The sequence below is a fragment of the Ranitomeya variabilis genome, chromosome 7, assembly GCF_051348905.1.
Source record: "Ranitomeya variabilis isolate aRanVar5 chromosome 7, aRanVar5.hap1, whole genome shotgun sequence".
Lineage (NCBI taxonomy): Eukaryota > Metazoa > Chordata > Amphibia > Anura > Dendrobatidae > Ranitomeya > Ranitomeya variabilis.
Window position 1 is genome coordinate 189,675,990 of NC_135238.1, and position 22,456 is coordinate 189,698,445.

General features: G+C 42.0%; 1 protein-coding gene across 2 annotated transcripts in view; it reads right to left on the reverse strand.

Annotated features, from left to right (window-relative positions):
• Positions 1–22,456, reverse strand: part of COL6A2 (collagen type VI alpha 2 chain) — a 54,134-nt gene that overhangs the window by 28,165 nt on the left and 3,513 nt on the right. For both annotated transcript variants that reach the window (XM_077272555.1, XM_077272556.1), the window contains exons 2-11: positions 16,361–16,455; positions 9,746–10,374; positions 7,301–7,321; positions 6,203–6,268; positions 4,111–4,164; positions 3,983–4,027; positions 3,845–3,871; positions 3,729–3,755; positions 3,599–3,643; positions 1,196–1,249 (exon numbers count right to left, since the gene is read on the reverse strand). In XM_077272555.1, coding sequence (XP_077128670.1) covers positions 1,196–1,249; positions 3,599–3,643; positions 3,729–3,755; positions 3,845–3,871; positions 3,983–4,027; positions 4,111–4,164; positions 6,203–6,268; positions 7,301–7,321; positions 9,746–10,374; positions 16,361–16,448 — 1,056 coding nt within the window. In that variant the 5' untranslated portion in view covers positions 16,449–16,455. The remainder of the gene's footprint in view (positions 1–1,195; positions 1,250–3,598; positions 3,644–3,728; positions 3,756–3,844; positions 3,872–3,982; positions 4,028–4,110; positions 4,165–6,202; positions 6,269–7,300; positions 7,322–9,745; positions 10,375–16,360; positions 16,456–22,456) is intronic.

Here is a 22,456-nt window from a genome sequence, read left to right on the forward strand (position 1 = left end):
AAGCAGAACATCGTTCAGTGAGCGTGCAGGAGAGTGAAGCACAGGAGAGGGACAACAGGGGAGACCAGCTGCGAACAGGCTGCCTCCCTCTGAAGCGCAGATAACCGGTAGCCGGAACACCGAGGTTGTAAGGGACTTTAGGACTTACAGCAGAGACCGGCAGGACAGCTGAACGGCAAGTTACCTGTCTGCCACACACACCTGAAGACACATTAACACATTGGGGCCGGTGCGTGATAGAGTCCCTGTAAAAAGGCTCAAGTTACCTGTCATACAGGTAATGTCCTATCCTATATGGGGGACAGAGAGAAGAACTGTGAGGACTGCCATAGGCAGTAAGGGACTACAACACCACCATGCTTTGAGGAAGGCTTTTAACTCCACCTGGTAAAGGGGACTCTGGATTCGCTTTCAAGCTGGCCGGACCCTGCCTGCCCTGTGATCTGGTACCCTGAACTGTGGCTGCCTGAAGTCTTCAGTAAACCAGGTAAAGAAACTGCAAACCTGTGTCCACGTTCTTTACTGCACTATTCACCATCTTCCATCTACACACCGGGAGCCCTGGGGATACACTTCACCTGTGGAAAGTAATACTATCTAGGTGCCATAACATCACCCCAGAGGACCCCTTAAAGCAGCGTCGGTCCTCACTGACCGAATACCACAGGTGGCGTCACGAACATAAACTTTATTCAATCTCCCTTTTACATGGGCGCCCAGGGCCTCGAACCGGGTCGCCACCGTGACATCCCCCTGTGACCACTGGACCTGGTACCGGGTACCCCACGGCCCTGGCGGGCGACTCACACTCAATGATCCTTTATGTAACAAACTTTTCAACTGGGAACTGTTTTAACTACAGATGTAGCACTTCCTAAAAGCAACCTAACATTAATAAAAAATAAAAAAAAAAATATTTACCTGCAGACATAGTGATCTGCAAATTGGAAGGAAAAAAATTAAGCAGGGGAGTGATTACAGCACACTCATTGTATAGAGAGGGTGCTGACTGTTCATTTTACCTGGTACCGCCCACTTGACTGGAAGCAAGAAAGCCACATGTATTCAAAATGGTATCTACCTACAGATTAGTACATTGGCTGAAGGTTTCTTTATCTGGACCACTACATAATAGTATCCTACACACCATTTCCGCAAGATTTTCACTAGACTGCATAGCTATGGGAAATCTTACCTTGCCTCCTGGGTCTCCTTTACATCCGGGAGCACCAATCCGACCAGCTCGACCCTAAACAGAGACAATGATTGTGTTTATCATCCTATTATCATTAGTTCTAATATTCTTTAATACATTTTATATCCTTTTAAAACATATACAATTTTGGCTTGAGTAATTTGCATGCATTAAAAATACCGAAGGAAAAGAAAAGTTAAACATTACTTATCAGAAAGAGTTCGTGTAATTGTAATGTGGTGCAGGGTGGTAGCCTTGGGTGAGGTTCTCATTTATTGCACCCTGCTACATTACATGAAGGTTGGGGGTCCTGGAAGGGTGTATGGACTTCTGCTGTGAGGACGCTATGCCCGTACAGGCCACATGTAACCGATGATGCTGGTTTGCATCCATTCATCCACCATTCCACAATAAACGTTTTACTGAATGGGAACTTGGTAGGGAATATTTATACAAGAGATCACAGGCACACAATTTGCTTCCTTCTTTCCTTTGTTGTTCTCTATCTTTGCCTTTTCTCTTTAAGGTACCTTCACACTGACCAACTTTCCAACGATAACGATAGCGATCCGTGACGTTGCAGCGTCCTGGATAGCGATATCATTGTGTTTGACACGCAGCAGCGATCAGGATCCTGCTGTGATATCGTTTGTCGGAGCTAGAAGGCCAGAACTTTATTTGGTCGTCAGAACGGCGTGTATCGTTGTGTTTGACAGCAAAAGCAACGATGCCAGCAATGTTTTACGATGGTAACCAGGGTAAATATCGGGTTACTAAGCGCAGGGCCGCGCTTAGTAACCGGATATTTACGCTGGTTACCATTGTAAAAGTAAAATAAAAAACAGTACATACTCACCCTCTGATGTCTGTCACGTCCCCCGGCGTCCGCGCTGCTGCTCAGAGCTTCCTGCACTGAATGTGTCAGTACCGGCCGTAAAGCAAAGCACAGCGGTGACGTCACTGCTGTGCTTTAGGGCCAGCGCTTACACAGTGCAGGGAAGCAGACGCCGGGGGACGCGACAGGCACCGAAATGTAAGTATGTAGTGTTTTTTACATTTACACTGGTAACCAGGGTAAACATCGGGTTACTAAGCGCGGCCCTGCGCTTAGTAACCCGATGTTTACCCTGGTTACCTGGGGACTTCGACATCGTTGGTCGCTGGAGAGCTGTCTGTGCGACAGCTCTCCAGCGACCACACAACAACGAAACAGCGACGCTGCAGCGTTCGGCATCGTTGTCTATATCGCTGCAGCGTCGCTTAATGTGACGGTACCTTACTCTTTCTATTGATACTCAGTATTGACTGTTTATCACTACTTCACCGCAAACCAGCTCAACTTTACAGTTCTGCTTAGTAAGAGTAATTTATTCATCCCCCGTTTCCTTTTCTTCTATTTTTTTAGGGTGCCATTATGGTCACTCCTGCTGAATCTATGGAACTCCCTCCCTACTCATCTCACATAGTCAGTCCTGTCTAGGCCCGTTACCTTCAAGAGTTATAAACTCTGGACCTTGTGGCTAGGCGTCCTCTCCCAGGACCCGTCTCAGGTAGATCAATCTATCTCTCAGTCACTTCTGTTCCAGATCTTGCTATCCCTTTCCTTTTAGTCTCCTCTCACCTCAGGGACACCCCAAAATGAGGCACTGCTCACATTGGACCTCAGGTCCTCTAGCCATACACTCCAGGCCCTGACAGAAAAACTGGCTCCTGACAGGAAAAACAGTTACTGCTAGTCCCAAACATTAACTCTCACTATCCATACTGTCAAACTACACACTTTATCAATACTACTGACATCTTTAATGCACCTTACAAGTCACATTATACATCACATTTCACATTACACCTCATAACATTAAACTTGTTCTTCAAGAGAGAACATGGGCCATCTTCTTACATAATTTGCATTTAACCTGTGGAAGAGCCTTGTTGAGTTGAACAGCCTACACTGGAAAGAATACTCATGAGTATTTCCATGGCTCACAAAGGGGGCTGACATTACTTTCAGACTTTGGATTTTATTATTGAGAAACGTGGATCTTAGCTACAACCAGATGAGAAAACTGCAATACAACAAAAGTGCCAGAAAACTCTATAATGCTATTAAAATATTTCCTAATTGTAGTATTCTGTGTTTACTGCAACATCCGCAGGATGGGCACATAGGAAAGAGCAATTCTTACTAGAATAAATACAGCTGTAAATGGAAATAATTACATTGCCCTATTTTGTCAAGTTGTTAAATTTTGTATCTAGCCATTTCCAAGAGAATCAGATCCCAATTTGCTGACACTCTGATCAGTGTTTGATTAGGGTGTGATTAGCATAATGAGCCCGATTCTCTCAGTGAGAGAATACACGGTGGCGTGACCCTAGCCTAGCCCACTTTGATCTCCATACCTTCTGTCCATCTGTGCCATTTCTTCCATAAAGTCCTGGTAAACCCTGGTATAAAGAGAAATACAGCGGTTAATTTAGAATTCACTCAAGCTTAAACTATATATGTAAAAATTCGACAAACCCAACTTACCTTCCTTCCATCTGCACCAAAATCTCCCTAAAGAAGAAAAGTCACAAGTTTAGTACAGAACATGTGTTGTTGCCAAATCAGTAATGACCTTCGATAGGTTAAGTAGTCGGTGTTACCTTTTCTCCTTTAGCACCAGGACCACCCTAAAATACAATAAAAAAGAAAAAAGAAAAAAAAGTTAGACGAATCATCACGAGACCGGCATGGCTAAAATATCTTCTCGGCTATGTGTACTTCTCAAAATAAAAATATACCTTAGGTCCAGGATATCCAATTGGTCCCTCAATTCCAGGATCACCCTAAAAATAATGCATACATATGTGAACTCTTCAAATATAACATGATGCAAAATGCAAATGATATACAAACCGACATGGCTCACCTGACGTCCTTTTAGACCAGCAGCTCCAGGCTCACCAGCGTTACCTTTGGCACCCTGAAATGGAGAAAAAATAAATAAAATCAGATTAAGGGTATGTGCTGCATTTTTCTGCTGTAAAAGCCAGATTGTTGGCAGGATAAAAGGGTGCGTATTATATGTTCTTTTTAGCCTTGTTTTTGAGTGCATTTTTATGTGCTTTCACTTGCTTTCTTTCCCCATTCATTTAAATGGGTGAAAATGCTACAAAAAAAAGAAGCTGGAAGAATTGATATGCTGCAGATTTGAAAAAACGCTTTGATGGTTCAAGTCTGCAAGGAAAAAAACTATCAGCATGTGCATGTGATTTCAGAAATCTCATTCACCTTGCTGGTACTATAAAACGCTGTCTTTTTTCCAAGGCAAAATCACATGGAAAAAATGCGGTCAAAATGAACCAACCCTAAGACACTTGTCAGTGAGGATATGTACATATTGTCTATGCTTCCTGTTGTTTTTTTTTATTATGGAATCAGATCCGATATTTTTTATTAGTGAAATTTTGTTTGATTACTTTATACAGTAATCTAATTTTTTTTAAGTTTTATTCTTTTTTTGTTTTGTGATCTTCGATGACTTCTTTTTTCTCACCAAATTTATCAAAATGGTTAATGCAGTTCATGAATTTTGAACAAAAAAAGTCTGCTTATTTTTACTTTAAGCAGTCTTGTGCTTTTCTAGCTCAAAAAAAGTTACACATTCTACTAAAACTGTGCAAAATTTGCATCAAAATGTCAAGTATACATATCTCCACTCCAATAGGGGACTGGAGTACATTTGCACCAATATTTTACAACTTTTCCAAAAGTTGCAAATAGTGAATCAGTGGAAAACATCTGGAAAGATTAAACCCCATTCACAATGGTGAACTATAACAAAACAAAATAGCAAGCGAACAAATAAAAAGAAGTGATTTAAAAAATATATAAACTTAAATGATGAATGTGGTGCAAGCGAAAAACAGGGACAAAAGATACAAAACTACCCAAAAAAGTCACAAAAGCAATGATGAATCTGACCCTATAAGTGTCACATCTACACCAGGAGCTGCTCCTGTGATATCTGATTCTGTCGCCAGGTGCCACCATATTCATTCTGTGGGCGACTCTGATGACAGAAGAGACGTGAGAACAAGAAGCTCTGGATTGGCACAAGCTCTGTCCAGCCACTAAGAATAGGGTGGCTTGGACCTGCAATGCCATCCAGTATGACAGTATGGGTGGTGCTGTAGTTATCAGATTAACTCCCTGCTCCTGCCAATTGGAGAGCACCACACCCTACTTAAGCTTCCTGCTGGAAGCAGTTCAATATAGTCTTTTGCTTCTCTGGTTCAGTTCTGTTAGGTCAACTTCTGTTTAGTTTGTTTTCCGTTTTTGACCTTGGCTTGTTTTATTGACAATTCTTGCGGCTTCCGATTTTGCACTTTTCCTGCCCCCTTGGTTCTGACCCAGCCTGCATCACCGTACAGCAGCTTATTCCTTGGCCCCAGCCCAGGGAACCCTTTTAAGTCCATATCCCTGTATAGGGGTTAAAAGGTGAAACCCTGAGCAACCCCTGTTATCTGGTAAGCAGAGTGGCTTGCGCTAAGCCGGTCCATGGTAGCTCTTTTAGAGCTGCAAGGCGACCACTGACAGAGCTACACTACAATAAGTACAATTTATACTGTGCCCATTGTGAAAATCTACTGTGAAAATCCACAAGTTTTCCAGAAACTACTTCGATAAACTGTTCTTTTGGGGGGAGTTTTAAAGAAAAAATTATTTTCCTAGGGTGTTTACTGAAGTGGGTTTTCCAAAATTTCAGAAGAGTTTTTTCCTGAAACGTTTTTGATGTCTTTTGATTCACTGGTCTAGTTTGCTGCAGATGTCATCAGGATCCATCTCAAAGAAATTACATTCATTTCTTTTGCTTCCAAACCTCTGTAGGTGACATTCCCGCAATAAGGACATTGAATGGTAAAGCTCAAGTGTCACATTTTGGGTGCACAGAGTTTATGGCAGCACTAGTGATAAATATTATGTCCTATGAAAAACAAAGTTAAGCAATTTTCACTTACTTTCTGTCCTCTCTGACCAGGTTGGCCCAGAGGTCCCGGTAATTGCAGGCAGCTCAGTCTGTAACACTGCAAGAAACAAAATATTAATTTGTACAGCTGAATTTAGCGTAGAATCGTGGCTATAACTTTAATTTTATTATTTTCCCCTTATTTGTGATTTTAATTGTGCACATTTTCCATATTATATATTTATTAAAAGTAATTATTACAAGTTATATTTTACAGTTAGGAATTATTTGCCTTTGGCAACTTGTAAATAATATGTTGATAACCTAGGCAGATTCCTTGAACCATTTTGGTAGATTATCCTCTTGTCCCACTCAACAAATTGTACTGTTTTTTTTGTAGGTAACTGTACCTATAAACCTTCAATATAAAGAATCATAAAAATGCACAATTCTATATCTGCAAATAATAAACAAACTATTACATTTATGCAAATTGCCTCTTCTGAGAAAAAGAGGACTTAACTCTAAAGCGCCACCAGGTGGCACTATAGAGTTAAGTCCTCTTTTTCTCAGAAGAGGCAATTTGCATATTTAAATTCCCAGAGGAGCATTGCACGGCGAATAAGCCTCCTTACCTTGACAAGCCAGAGATGGTATGTCACTCTCCATAAGGAGACTAAATTTAATACACCGCACACTCTAAAAGTATCATATGAAAAAAGTGAATTTATTGAAGTGCTTTTAGATATACTATTCAACAATGCAAAGTTGCGACCAGAAGTCAAACTGTCAGTTTGACTTCTGGTCGCAACTTTGCATTGTTGAATAGTATATCTAAAAGCACTTCAATAAATTCACTTTTTTCATATGATACTTTTAGAGTGTGCGGTGTATTAAATTTAGTCTTAGTGTTTGGGACACTCCAGTCCTCTACACCAGCACCTCGCCTTATCTTAACCCTAGTGCACACCAATCTTTTCTTCACTCTCCATAAGGAGAAACGTTACCCCTTAGACCCCTATTATATTTATAACATTTCTATAAATAATGTTTGAAAGTGTATTTTATGTGATTTGCATTGGGACCTATGTTGTGTCCAAATTAAAAACTACTCGACTTAAGACAAGTTACATGAAAAGAGTTTACATACCTCTCCATAAGCCTCATGTTTCTATAGAGAAAAAAAAAACAACAAAAAATATAGTTAGTCTGAATAATGATAACATTTTAACAAAAAGATGATAGATAGATAGATAGATAGATAGATAGATAGATAGATAGATAGATAGATAGATAGATAGATAGATAGACAGATATGGGTAAATGTAATAGTTATAAGCAAATAGAAATTATGGAGGAATTAGTAACAAATAATGAAGTGTAAAAATCTGCATCACTGTTTTTAGTTAAAAGCGTTGTCCAGCCTTAGGATATAAGTCTGCAGTCACTCTTTGTGACTGCAGACTTGCAAAGTCTCATGTCACGTGCACTGCGTGCTGTGAGAATTCTCTGGTGTCGGCACCGAAAGTGGTGGATGTGTGACTGCAAGTATGTGATTTTCATACATGCGGCCTCATGACAACTAGTTGAGCGCGACCTCCCGGGCGATGATGGAAACAGTTTAGTGATAATGTGTCCGGAAACCACATACTTGCAGTCACATAACCACCAGCTCCCAGTGCAAGCACGGAGGACCCTCACAGGGTACAGTGCGTGGGTTGTGAGGCTTCACAAGTCTGCTGTCGCATAGAGTGACTGCAGACTTGTACCCAAATGCCAGATAAACGCTAATCAAATCTATTATTGTACAGATTGTCCTTGCTGCAAAAAAATAAGTAGGCTCCTACATTGCTGACTCATGTGACTATACCCATCTCATGTGGTAGCAGACGGAACTGACCCACAATCATATATCACTGCCTTCTTATACCTTCTGCCACCATGGATTAGTTTTAGTTTTCTGTGCCTTCATTTATTCATGTAACTCACTAGTTTCAGTCACATGAAGCCTTCCATGCACTGCCATTTCTTTGCTTGTTGCATTGGTGAGATTGGTCTCTCATTTGGATCTTTCCATAAGGCTGGGTCCAGACAGACATATTTTACGGTCCGTATTCGGACCACTACTCATGGACTGACTACTTTTTTCCTGAACTTATCGCATCGCATCATAGGCATATGTGATGCTGTAAGTTTGGGGCAAGAAACCGGCAGTCAGTCCGGGCATTGCGGTTCATATTAGGACCCTGAAATATGAAAGTCTGAACCCAGTCTAAAGCCCTCCCATTAATTTTAGAAATCTGATTGCTAAATTGTGCTTTGGCGTGATCTGCCGAGCGCTCCTGTGTTCTGCACAAGAGAGCCGCTGTCAGACATCTCCAGCAGCTTATCTCTTAAAGAACAAATGTCCGAAATTGATCCTTATCTTCCTCGACATCAATGTGTAAGGGTCCTTAACACTAACTACTTCATTATAGAAAGCCTACACACGTGGCACCTTTCTATAGTGCAGAAAATCATCCACCGATTAGTTGATTTTTCCAATATGTCTAGTCTACACTTGGATCTTAATCTGCTTTAAACCTTTACTTTGCTGCAATTTCTAAAACTTTCCAAGTACTATCTGTCACCAGTTTTTTCCTACCTCATCTAAGAGCAGTGTAAAGTAGGTCAAGAGACCCTGATTTCAACAATGTATCACTTAGATTACTGGGTGCAGCAGTTCTGACACAATGAGAGATTTTAGATTTATAATGAAGCAGAGCTGAGAAAGCTAACCCCGCCCACACCAGGCTCTCTGTGTACAAAGTCCATAGACAGTGAGATGCTTATCACAGGTGGGGGCATAGCTGAGAAAACTAACCCCGCCCACACCAGGCTCTCTGTGTACAAAGTCCATAGACAGTGAGATGCTTATCACAGGTGGGGGCATAGCTGAGAAAGCTAACCCCGCCCACACCAGGTTCTGTATGTACAAAGTCCATAGACAGTGAGATGCTTATCACAGGTGGGGGCATAGCTGAGAAAGCTAACCCCGCCCACACCAGGCTCTCTGTGTACAAAGTCCATAGACAGTGAGATGCTTATCACAGGTGGGGGCGTTTGCTGGACTAATGTAGTAGGGCCATGTTAATCTCTTAGTGATAAATCCTTCACAGTTATTAAACAGCAGCAATCAATTTGACAAGTGACACATCACTGAATTCTGTGTTTAAGCCTCTATCTCCTGCTGTCTTCAGATTACATAGTAAAATCCTGCTGACAGATTCACTTTAAAATTAGTCAGTGTCTCATGATAAATTTTGCACGTCTTTACATGCTTTTAACTACTTTATACCTCTTCTTGGTTTGCTTATTTTTGCGCATTCTGGTTCATTGTCACATCTAAGCTACTCCCATATTTGACTAAGTCAGCCCTCACCATGAAGACATACCCCATTATGTTTTGAGGCACTTTGTTTTAATGATATAAAAATAGTTTTAAAACTAACTGGAAAATTTGCTCTGAAACAACAAAATTTGGTGCATTCTCCATCAAGTCAAGGTTCCCTAAGAATAGTAAATCTGACCTACTATTCCTTTGCTATTCACTTACCATAACTTGAATGATTTTATCAATCGTTCTCTGATCAATCTCGGTTTGGTCATTGGGGTTGGTCACTGAGTAAGCGTTCCTGAACAGCTCATGTGGCATGTTAGCAATTTCTCGTAGACCAGATTCATAGACATCACGACTTGCAGCTACCGAGAAAAGCTTAATACCAGCCAACTGTGCTCTGTCTGCCTGTGTCTTCATTCCTCCACATGGGTTACCCGTGACATGACCATCGGTGATCACCACAGCAAAATTCACAGGTTCACGTCCTCCTGGCGGCGGCGGCTGGGCCTGTATCTGGGCCTTTATCTGAGCTGTCATGTTAGAGATCGCACAATCTGTGAAGGTGCCTCGTCCAATATACTGCACTCCTCGAAGCTTGGAAATGTATTCATTCTTGTCAGTGGTGAGTTTGCTGAAGATCTGGACCTCGTCTGAATAATGTAGACCTCCATATTGCCAGTTCAGATACACCTGGTCTAGGTATGCCTCATTTTCTAGTTTTGCCAGGAAGGCAGGTATAAATTTCTTCATATGATCCAGCAAGCTCTGGATGGGAGCAGTCTGAAGAATTATACTCTCAGATGTGTCAATGATGAAGTACACATTGATTGGACATTTGGCTTTGTCTACAAGAAAAAAAAATCAATGTAAAGGCAAGAGATGTAAAGGAGTCAATGTCAATGTAAGGAATAAGCAAAGTCCCAAATTTGTTGTACCTCTTAATACCATACATACCACATACTAGCCAAAATAGATAGATTATTCTGCAAACGAATGAAAAATAGCTGAAGAAAAATCTACAAAGATAAAATCGATTGTTATATGCTACCACATAAAGATCAGGCATGACTGTCTTAGTGGGAATTTCAAAGTACATTTTAATTAATAGATCTTGGAATAATAATAATTTCCATAATTTAATGTGTTAAAAAAACGTTCCTGTGCTGAGATAATCTTCTAAATGTGCCCTGCTGTGTACTGTGTAATGGCTGTGTCTGACCGTACAGGGACATGGTCTAATCATATCACATCTCATGGGAGGGGGAGGAAGCAAAAGAGAGTATACAGACAGGACAGTGTGAGATCACACCTGATTCTTTTTGTGAGGCAAAACATTTCACTATCTGTTTTAGGCAATGTTTTAATCAAAGAAAGAATCTTACAGCTGTGATCCCATGCGGTCCTGTCTGTATACTTTTTTCTCCTTCCCCTGCCCAGGAGATGTGGTATGATCAGATCATGTCCCTGTACGGTTAGACACAGTCATTACACAGTACACAGAAGGGGAACATTTATAAGATTATCTCAGCACAGGAACATTATTTTTAAACACATCCAATTGTGGAACTTACTATTATTCAAAGATCTGCTGATTAAAATGAACTTTTGTTCATGGGAAAACCCTTTAAGTCTACTCTGTGTGCACAGCTATTAGGCAAGTATTTGACTATATTATCATTTTTATGGAGATTTTACAGCTGCAAGCTGTATGCACTTTAATGCTTATTGGATGAAGCAGATCAGGTGATGAGTATTTGTGTAACGAGGAGCGTGAGACCTAAGGATACAACACCCTTTATCAATGTACAGAATTATTAAGCAACTTGTATTCCTCAGGCAAAATGGGCCATTATCCTCCAGTACTGTCATATTCCAGTACTGCAGCCTCCATGGAGGCCAGAAGTACAAGGTGTTCAGTGCTCAGAGACATGGCCGAGGTAAGGAAGACTGAGATCCGACCACCACTGAACAAGACACAGAACTGGAAACCTGACTGGGCCAAGAGACAGATTTTTCAAAGGTTATATGGACTGATGAGATGAGAGTGACTCTTGATGGGCAGGACCAGCGTCAGCACACGGCGCACACGGGCAAGTGCCGGGGACCTGAGCAGGTAGGGGACCCCCCGCCTGCTCCGGGCCCCGGCACTTGTGATACTTACCTCTCCCGATTCCAGCACTGCAGCGTCTTCCATCCTCTGACTGTGACGTTCAGGTCAGAGGGCGCGATGACATCACCAGTGTGCGCCCTCTGCCTGAGCAGTCACAGCACAGAGAGCAGGAAGACACCGACGGTGAGGAGTTCAGAGCAGAGCAGCGACAAGCAACGAGAGGTGAGTATTTAATTTTTTTTTTTTTATATTTGGAGCAATATATGGGGACCATCAGAAGGGGCCCATATATGGAGCACTATATGGGGCTAATTCTATATGGAGCATCTTATGGGGCCAATAATATAGGGAGCATCTTATGAAGCCAATTCTATAGGGAGCATTATATGGGGCCAATTTAATATGGAGCATCTTATGGGGCCAATTCAATATGGAGCAGTATATGGGGCCAATTTAATATGGAGCAGTATATGGGGCCAATTACATATGGAGCAGTATATGGGGCCAATAATATATGAAGCATCTTATGGGACTAATTATACATGTAGCATTTTATATGGCCAATCATATATGGAGCATTATATGGGGCCCATTATACATGGAGCATCTTATGGGGTCAATTATTTTTGGAGCATTATATGGGACCCATTCTGTAAGGAGCATTATATGGAGCTCATTCTGTATGGAGCAATATATGGGACTCAGTATACTGTATGGGGCCGATCATATACTGTATGGAGCATTATATGAGGCCCATTATATATGGAGCAATAGATGGGGCCCATCATATACTGTATGTAGAATTATATGTGGCTCACTATACTGTATGGAGCATTATATGGGGTCAATTTCCGTATGGAGCAATATATGCAGCTCATTCTGTATGGACCACTCTGTAGTGCCCATTATACTGTAAGGACCATTATATGAGGCTCATTATTCTTTATGGAGCATAATATTGGGCTCATTATTCTGTTTGGAGCAATATATGGGGCTCATTATTCTGTATAGAAGACTATGTGGTGCCAATTATACTGTATGGAGCACTATATGGGGCCATTATATTGTATGGGGCTATACATATGTATAGATGTGGTCAATATTGCTGATATCCTCACTTCTATGATATAACATTTATTATATTATTTACTGGCATATATTTCTGTCTCTATATTCTTACTTTTGATGTAGCATTAAATCAATATATAATGTTACTTTTAATACCTTGATATGTAACTTTCAATAAATCATGTTTCAGTACTAAAAAATCATCTAGTTATTGTAAATAGCAATAGGGTACATAGCACCACCTAGTGGACATCTCATGTATGGCATACTATAGCCTTATTACTAGTGTTGAGCATTCCGATACCGCAAGTATCGGGTATCGGCCGATACTTGCGGTATCGGAATTCCGATACCGAGATCCGATACTTTTGTGGTATCGGGAATCGGTATCGGGATTAATATCAATGTGTAAAAGAAAGAATTAAAATAAAAAATAGGGATATACTCACCCTCTGACGCGCCCTAGACTTTACCGCCGTAACCGGGAGCCGTTGTACCTAAGAATGCGCGCTTGAAGGGCCTTAGATGACGTCACGGCGCTCTGATTGGTCCGTAGCGGTCGCGTGACCGCTACGCGACCAATCACAAAGCCGTGACGTCACCTAAGGTCTTTCAAGCGCTTGAAATATCTTAGAAGACGTCTGCAGCTTCTGATTGGTCGCGTAGCGGTCGCGTGACCGCTACGCGACCAATCACAAAGCCGTGACGTTACCTAAGGTCTTTCAAGCGCTTGAAAGACCTTAGGTGATGTCACGGCTTTGTGATTGGTCGCGTAGCGGTCACGCGACCGCTACGCGACCAATCAGAAGCTGCAGACGTCTTCTAAGATATTTCAAGCGCTTGAAAGACCTTAGGTGACGTCACGGCTTTGTGATTGGTCGCGTAGCGGTCACGCGACCGCTACGGACCAATCAGAGCGCCGTGACGTCATCTAAGGCCCTTCAAGCGCGCATTCTTAGGTACAACGGCTCCCGGTTACGGCGGTAAAGTCTAGGGCGCGTCAGAGGGTGAGTATATCCCTATTTTTTATTTTAATCCTTTCTTTTACACATTGATATGGATCCCAGGGCCTGAAGGAGAGTTTCCTCTCCTTCAGACCCTGGGAACCATACAGGATACCGTCCGATACTTGGTGTCCCATTGACTTGTATTGGTATCGGGTATAGGTATCGGATTAGATCCGATACTTTGCCGGTATCGGCCGATACTTTCCGATACCGATACTTTCAAGTATCGGACGGTATCCTCAACACTACTTATTACAATATACAAGCGGTTCTCACTAAATTATAATATCATCAAAAAGTTAATTTATTTCAGTTCTTCAATAGAAAAAGTGAAACTCATATTATATAGAGTCATTATAAACAGAGTGATCTATTTCAAGTGTTTATTTCTGTTAATGTTGATGATTATGGCTTACAGCCAATGAAAACCCAAAAGTCATTATCTCAGTAAATTAGAAAACTTTATAACGCCAGCTTAAAAAATTGAAATTAAAATTAATAAATTAATTAAAATCAGAAATTTTGACCTACTAAAATGTATGTTCAGTAAATGTGTTCAATACTTGGTCAGGGCTCCTTTTGCATCAATTACTGCATCAATGCAGTGTGGCATGGAGGCGATCAGCCTGTGGCACTGCTGAGGGGTTATGGAAGCCCAGGTTGCTTTGACAGCAGCCTTCAGCTCGTCGGCATGGTTGGGTCTGGTGTCTCTCATCTTCCTTTTGACAATACCCCATAGATTCTCTATGAAGTGAAGGTAAGACGAGTTTGCTGGCCAATCAAGCCCAGTGATACTGTTGTTTTTAAACCAGGTATTGGTACTTTTGGCAGTGTGGACAGGGGCCAAGTCCTGCTGGAGAATGAAATTTCCATCTCCGAAAAGCTTGTCGGCAGAGGGAAGCATGAGGTGCTCTAAAATTTCCTGGTAGACAGCTGCACTGACTTTGGTCTTGATAAAACACAGTGGACCTACACCAGCAGATGACATGGCTCCCCAAACCATCACTGATTGTGGAAACTTCACACTAGACTTCAAGCAGCTTGGATTGTGGCCTCTCCACTCTTCCTCCAGACTCTGGGACCTTGATTTCCAAATGAAATGCAAAATGTACTTTCTTCTGAAAACGACACCTTGGAACACTGAGCAACAGTCCAGTTCTTTTTCTCCTTGGCCCAGGTAAAATGCTTCTGGCATTGTCTATTGTTCATGAGTGGCTTGACACAAGGAATGTGACACTTGTAGCCCATGTCCTGGACACGTCTGTGTGCGGGGGCTCTTGAAGCAATGACCCCAGCAGCAGTCCACTCCTTGTGAATCGCCCCCCAATTTTTGAATGGCCTTTTCTTAACAATTCTTTCAAGGCTGCGGTTATCCCGGTTGCTTGTGCACCTTTTTCTACCACACTTTTTCCTTCCACTCAACTTTCCATTAATATGCTTAGATTCAGCACTCTGTGGACAGACAGCTTCTTTAGCAATGACCTTTTGTGGCTTCCCCTCCTTGTGGAGTGTGTCAATGACTGCCTTCTGGACATCTGTCAAGTCAGCAGTCTTCCCCATGATTGTGCAGCTACTGAAACAGACTAAGGGACCTTTTTAAATGCTTAGGAAGCATTTGCAGGTGTTTTTTGTTCATTATTCTAATTTACTGAGTTAATGACTTTTGGGTTTTCATTGGCTGTAAGCCATAATCATCAACATTAACAGAAATAAACACTTGAAATAGATCACTCTGTGTGTAATGACTCTCTATAATACATGAGTTTCACTTTTTGCATTGAAGAACTGAAATAAATTAACTTTTTGATGATATTCTAATTAGTGAGAAGAACTTGTATATAAGAGCCAAAGTTACCAGTCTGTTTATTCCTTTTATATTATAGTAGTTTATAGTGGTATATTACTTATTTCTAATGGAATATTGTATGGAAGGTTTACTGTATATAGAAAAAACAGCTACTGTATATTTTAGCTGTATAAGGCCAGGTCACACCTCCTTATTTTCTGTTAGAGTGCGAGCCAACAAAACATCGGATCGCAGTCGGACCAATGTTATCCTATGGGACCGTACACATGTACATCCAAAGAAAAAATTACAGCTTGTCCGAGTTTAATGTTTAATAATCGGCCCGATTTTCTCAGATAGGAGAATTGATGGCACCTGCCTTAAAATAAATATTCGACTTTGTCATGAGTTAAAGTTTCTAGCAAGAAAAAAAAATGCAGCAATGATAATTTACAAGAGCAAAAAAATAAATTAGAGATTGCTGTTTAGGAGACTCCCGGTTGAAAAGGTTGTCCCATAAGAAAAACTTGTTCATATGCCCCGTTAGAGCTTATGGAGGCCATCAAGGAGGTTCTCTGCATGTCATCCCCTGCCATGAGCCAGAAGATAGTGCTGAAAACAAGCAGCAGTTTCCATGTATGGCCACAGATCTGTACGGCTACCATATAATTCTCTGTTTATCCAGCAAAGATGCAAGGTAGCCAATTTATATAGAATATTTACACTAAGAATTCAAGGTATAAACCAAATAATTGGTATGTTTAATAGGCTCTTACCGCCAGAACGCCTCAATGTCAGTTACTTTGTGAAACCCATCTCTGACAAGGAGCTGGATAACATTATTTATATTAGAGAGTTACCTTCACACGTCTTTGCATCATCAGTCTGCGCTGATATAGAGCCAAACGCAAAGCAAAGCAGCAAACAGAGCACCGGTAGCTGGGCCATGACCACTCTGTAAAGAAAGGCACAGACATAGAAGAGTCAATGCAGCATAGCAACATGTAAGACAGATTTCTTTATACATTTATGAAAAAATCTTAGCACACCCTTTCTGAATTCTATGGTCCTTAGACGGTCTTAACATTAGGTAAATACAACCTCAGGTGAACAGAACACATGATAAATTACTTTGGTTCATTATTTATTTGCAAAATCTAGGCTAAAATGTAAAAACAGAATATGAAAAATGTAGCATACCCCATGAATAGATACCTTGCAGAACTATCGTTAGCAGCAATAGCTTGAAGTAATCATCTTCTGAGGGACTTTATGAGTCTCTCACATCATTCTGGAGGAGTTTTGGACCACTCTTCAGAACAAGCATTGTGAGTCACCCACCAGGGCAATGGGGATACTTGGTACCGGGTCCGGGACTTAAAGGGGATGTCACGGTGACGGCGACCCGGTCCATGGCCCTGGGAGCCCAATTAAAGGGGAATGGTCTTTTAAGGGGAATTGTGAATAAAGTCTATTGTTCGTGACGCCACCTGTGGTTCTCGGTCAATATGGACCGACGCTGCTTAAAGGGGTCCTCTGGGGTGATGTTGTTGCAGCAAGATGGTAACGCTTCCCACAGGTGAAGAGGGGTCCTCAGGGTTCCCGTGTGTAGTTGCAGATGGTTAGTGGTGCAGTGAAGAATGAGGACACAGGTTTGCAGTCTTTTACCTGGTTTACAGAAGCTTCAGGCAACTGTAGTCCAGGGCACCAGATCACAGGACAAGCAGGGTCCGGCCGGCTTGGAAGCGAATCCAGAGTCCCCTTCACCAGATGGAGATAAAAGCCTTCAAAGCTTGGTGGTGTTGTAGTCCCTTACTGCCTATGGCTTCTGATAAGGTCCTCACAGTTCCTCTCTGTCCCCCATATAGGTTAGGACACAAACCCGTATGACAGGTGACTCGAGCCTTTTTATAGGGTCTCTATCATGACCCGGGCTCTATGTGTCACTGTGCCTCCTGGGTGTAAAGGCAGACAGGTAACTTGCAGTGATGAGCGAATATACTCGTTGCTCGAGATTTCCCAAGCACGCTCGGGTGTCCTCCGAGTATTTGTAAGTGCTCGGAGATTTAGTTTTCATCACCGCAGCTGCATGATTTACATCTGTGAGCTAGCTTGATTACATGTGGTATTCCCTAGCAACCAGGCAACCCCCACGTGTACTTATGCTGGCTAACAGATGTAAATCATTCAGCTGCGGCAATAAAAACTAAATTTCCGAGCACTAAAAAATACTCGGAGGACACTCGAGTAACGAGTATATTCGCTCATCACTAGTAACTTGCAGTTCAGCTGTCCTGCCGGCTTCAGCTATGTCCCTTAGAGTCTGACACGACCTCGGTCTTCTGGCTACCGGAATCTGTGCTAGCCAGGGAAGTAGCCTCTTCTCAGCCCTGCTCCCCTGGTTTTTCTCTCCTGTGCTTTCTCTATCCTGCACACTTTCCACAAGTTGTTCTTTCCTTCTCAGTTTCCTTTTTCTCTCAGAAGCTGCAGACCCCCATGTCTGCTCAGCTATTCTCCTATCGCACCAGCTCCGCCTCAGCTGATGTTCCACGACAAGCTCCCTTCTGGCAATCTCTCTCTCCAGGGGCTGTAGTACCTCAGACTACAGGGCCTCTTCAGACCTTCTGACACTCTATGTTTGTCTGCTCTCTCCTCTGTCTCTCTGACAGGAACTGACTCTTTCTCTCCAACCAGAATGTATTTATAGGGGAGTTCACCCTAAACCAGTTTTAGCGGTCCCCCTTCTGGCCTGGAGTGTGAACGTGTTGCATGTGAGATTTACCTGGTGAAAGATATCCTTCATCGCTCCCAAGCATGACATCCCTCTCCCCAAGAGGAAAGCAATGCCACTGTGACGACCAGGACTCCGGGGCGCCACAACTGCTTTATTCCATTGTGGCTTTTGGACTTTTGTTTGCGCACAGCTTTCTTATGGTCCCACTAGGCTATTTATATTGGGTAAAGTCAGGGATTTGACTCTGCCATTACCAACACCGGATTCTTTTCTTTTTCAACCATTTTGAGGAAGATTTGTGGTTGCAGTTGCCCACTGTCTAACAAGCTTCAGCTTTTGGATAGATAGACTCACATTTGAGTCTAGACTACTTTACTATACAGAGCAGTTCATCGTGAAGTCCAAAACTGCTAGATGCCCATGTCATGCGGCTGCAAATAAAGCCCATACAATTTCCTCTCCACCATCGGGCTTGACACCTGGTATGAGGTGCTTGCGTTGATGTGCTATGCTTGGTTTTCACCAAAAGTGGCCCACGGTATTATGGAAAAAACATCTCAGCTTTGGTCTTATCTGTCCAAAGGACATTATTCTGAAATTCTCAAGGTTTGTTCAGATGCAACTTTGAAAACTTTAGCTGCCATGCTCTTTTTAGATAGATGAGGCTTTATCTTAGCATCACTGCCAAACAAGCCATACTTGTTCAGTCATTTTCTAATTGTTATATGTCATAAACTGAAACATTTAACCTGCTGACTGAGGCCTTTATAGTCTAAGCTGTAGCTCTTGTTTTTTTTGCAATTTCTCTGAACATTGAATCATTTCACTTTGGCATGAATTTGCTGGGATGTCCACACCTGGAAAGATTGTCAACTATCTTAATGTTTTCAGCTTGTGAATAATCTTTCTCACTGTGGAATGATGAACTTCAACTTGCTTATAGATGGCCTTATAACCCTTCTCAGATTGATGGGCTGCAACAACTGCATCTCTATGGTCATTGTGAAAGTCTTTCCTCCTTCACATTGTGTTAACACATGCCTGAATGCTCCAGACCTGCAAACTTCCAAAACTTCTGCTTTTATAGAGGTGGCCACACTTGCTGATGTACAATTAATCAATGGCATCAGATTAGTAGCACCTGACTGCAACTTACATTCTTAATTCCTATGAAAGCAGTAATGATTTACTTAATTTTTCACATACTGTTTATGCGTTTTTGCTAAATAAATAATGATATGGTGAAATTTGTCATGTGTCGTTGTACATCTGAAGCTGTAGTTACCTTATTTTAAGATCTTCCTAGAACCCCAGGGATTTTGTTTTATTATTATGGCCTGACTGTACAGGGAACAAAATAGCCTTATTCACATAAATAGAGATGAGCAGATTAATGTTGCAGCCAATAACTGAGCAGCTTGTACTGTTTACATTGGCAGTACTACTGAGCTCAGTGATTGGCTGCAGCAGTGATGTGTGCTGTGGTCGTGACATCACCCCGGCAGAAAAGAGGCAGCACTAAAATGGAGAAGGGGGGCACTGAGATTATTATCTACACTTGCAACCAGGATGTCCTATCTGCCTGATGTTTTCCATCCCTTGACACTGGATATACCATTCGCCTCCTGATGAACTTACACAATGGAAGTGAAACGCGTTGAGGTATTTTTTGGTTCTTCGGATCTCAGATATGAATTTGATTTACTATATGGTGCTAGCATGGACATACTGCAATAAGTGTATTGGTTCCTAGGTCAATCTCTATGTGGGCAAACAACATCTCAAGGGCATTGATACTGCTTTGACTTTTTGACAATGAGTGATCGGTTTTGCGGTTTTGCTTTTTTATTATTTGAATAATTAAAACAACTGATAGGATCACTCATTGCACCTGGTGATATGTTGAGCATTCTGTGGTGTGGCTTGTGCATGTGACACTGTACAAGATATGCACTTAAAATATATTTGTCATATGCTGCCGGTGTCATGCACTGAAATCTACCATTGTCTGTTTTGCCACAGGTGCTATACATCATATATCAGTGTTTGTTTACCATCCATGGTATACACTAAGTATAAGATATGCATTTTTATACATCTAAAAGATATTTGTCATATGCTGCCGGTGTCATGCACTGAAATTTACCATTGTCTGTTTTGCCGCAGGTGCTATACATTGAAATGTATCAGAGCTTGTTCAGCATCCATGGTATATACAAAGCACTTTAGCACTTCGTCTGCCAGTTAGCGCACCAGTATACTAGTTTTTGAGATTTGGGGCTCTTTTACTATTTCCATCACTAACAAGTTTGCACCAACTTCACACCCCCTCCCCTTCCTCTTTTTCCCTACTGAACCTTGGGTTATAGAGAGTTGGAAGGGTTGTTGATGAGTGGAAGTGAGGGTCAGCCAATGCTAAGAAGGGGTGCCATTTAGGGTGCCAACCTCCGCGGCAAGGTAGGGACATGTGAGTATGGTGAGTTAACGGTGATTTAGCTTAGTCATACCCCTCTCTTTCCCCTCCCTACCCATCGTATATGATTTTTGGTTTCTGGTCTGGGTGGCTGGCGTGCATCACATGGGCTCCTAAGGGAGTAACTTTAACGTCTTGTTGCTACCAAAGAACAGATCACCTTTATATGGGCATACCTCCTTTGGTTCACTGATTGATAAACCCTCACACCATCTCCTTCTTTCTAATCTCTGCGGCACACCGTGTTTTGGTTGTTTGCATTCTGGAATACAGCTAGGGATTTCTAGGTGTGAATCCAGGGTCAGCCGATGGTGAGCAGGGGCGCCATACTGTATTCAAGTTAGGGTGCCAACCTCCGCTGTAAGGAAGGGTGCATTAGGGTTCAATAGGGCCTGTGAGGGCACACTTGTAATCTCCACCATTCAGCTTTATTGTTGGATCGGCTGGTTGTAGTGTTTGGTAAATTTTTCTGTCTGTACAATTTAATGGCTCTAATAAAATTTAGTTGTAGGTTAGAGTTTTCATTTTATAAACAAAAGGGTGAATGACCTCGGGGAGATCAAAACATCCAACACCGCGGATACACCATCTCGTGTTCCTCAACACAGTGAGGAGTCTCCGCGGTGTTGGATGTTTTGATCTCCCCGAGGTAATTCACCCTTTTGTTTATAGTCTTTTCACCAGGCACTGCTCCTAATAGCCAGTTTCCTACTCCACACTGATGAGGGGCAAATACCCCGAAACAGCTGTCTGTGGATGGATACCATGTTTTGGCATAGGTGGATTTCCTTCATTGGATGCTGCCCTTCCCGTGGTTGTTCCTTCCCAGTGAAAGACCTGGCTATTCATTGCTTGCGTTGAGAAACACGTGGCTTTTCTACAGAGTTATCATTTTAGACTTTGACTATACCTCCCCATCTTTTGTTTTTTGTTCTGGGCGCTGAGATTATTTTTATAACCAAGCACTGGCCGATGGCATGAAAAATTTGATTTACGGTAAAACCCCTTTAGAAAATACTAGACCAAAACAAAATGATACAAAATTTATGAGGGACTTTGTTGGATCAGTAGCAGGTTTAATCCGGGATCATCCTTATCAGGGTAGTATTGTTATAGATGTATTATGCATTTGTTGAAACACTTTTATTGTGAGCCTGTTACCTCTGTTAGGCTGCTTTCACACTAGCGTCGGCCCGACGTACCGACGCATACTGTGAAGAAAATGCCCGACGTTGGCAGCGGAAGCAGTCTTAAGACGCTTCCGCTGCTTCATTGTAAGGTCCGGGGAGGAGGGGGCGGAGTTTCAGCCGCACATGCACGGTCGAAAATGGCGGTCCCGACTCACAAAAAAAGTTACATGTAAAGTTTTTTTGTGGCGGGGGTGCGCCAAAACACGACGCAACCATCGCTTTGGTAATGTTAGTCTATGGGGAAAAACGCATCCTGCAGACAACTTTGCAGGATGCGTTCTTTCTCCTAAAGGACGTATTGTGACGTGCAGCCAAAAACGCTAGTGTGAAAGCAGCCTAAATTGTTACAGACTATAAACAGTGTATAATCTGATCTTGAAGTAATATATTACCCTTTCCTAATACATGCAGAATAATAATAAGAGGAGCAGAGGGAGTGGACTGACCTATGAGTATAAGATCAGACTACACACTGTGGTTGTTTGTAGTCTGTACCCATGGAGACATATGTCTGTACAGGTACTGAATACACAAAATAAAAAGCTGCTTTTGAGCAATG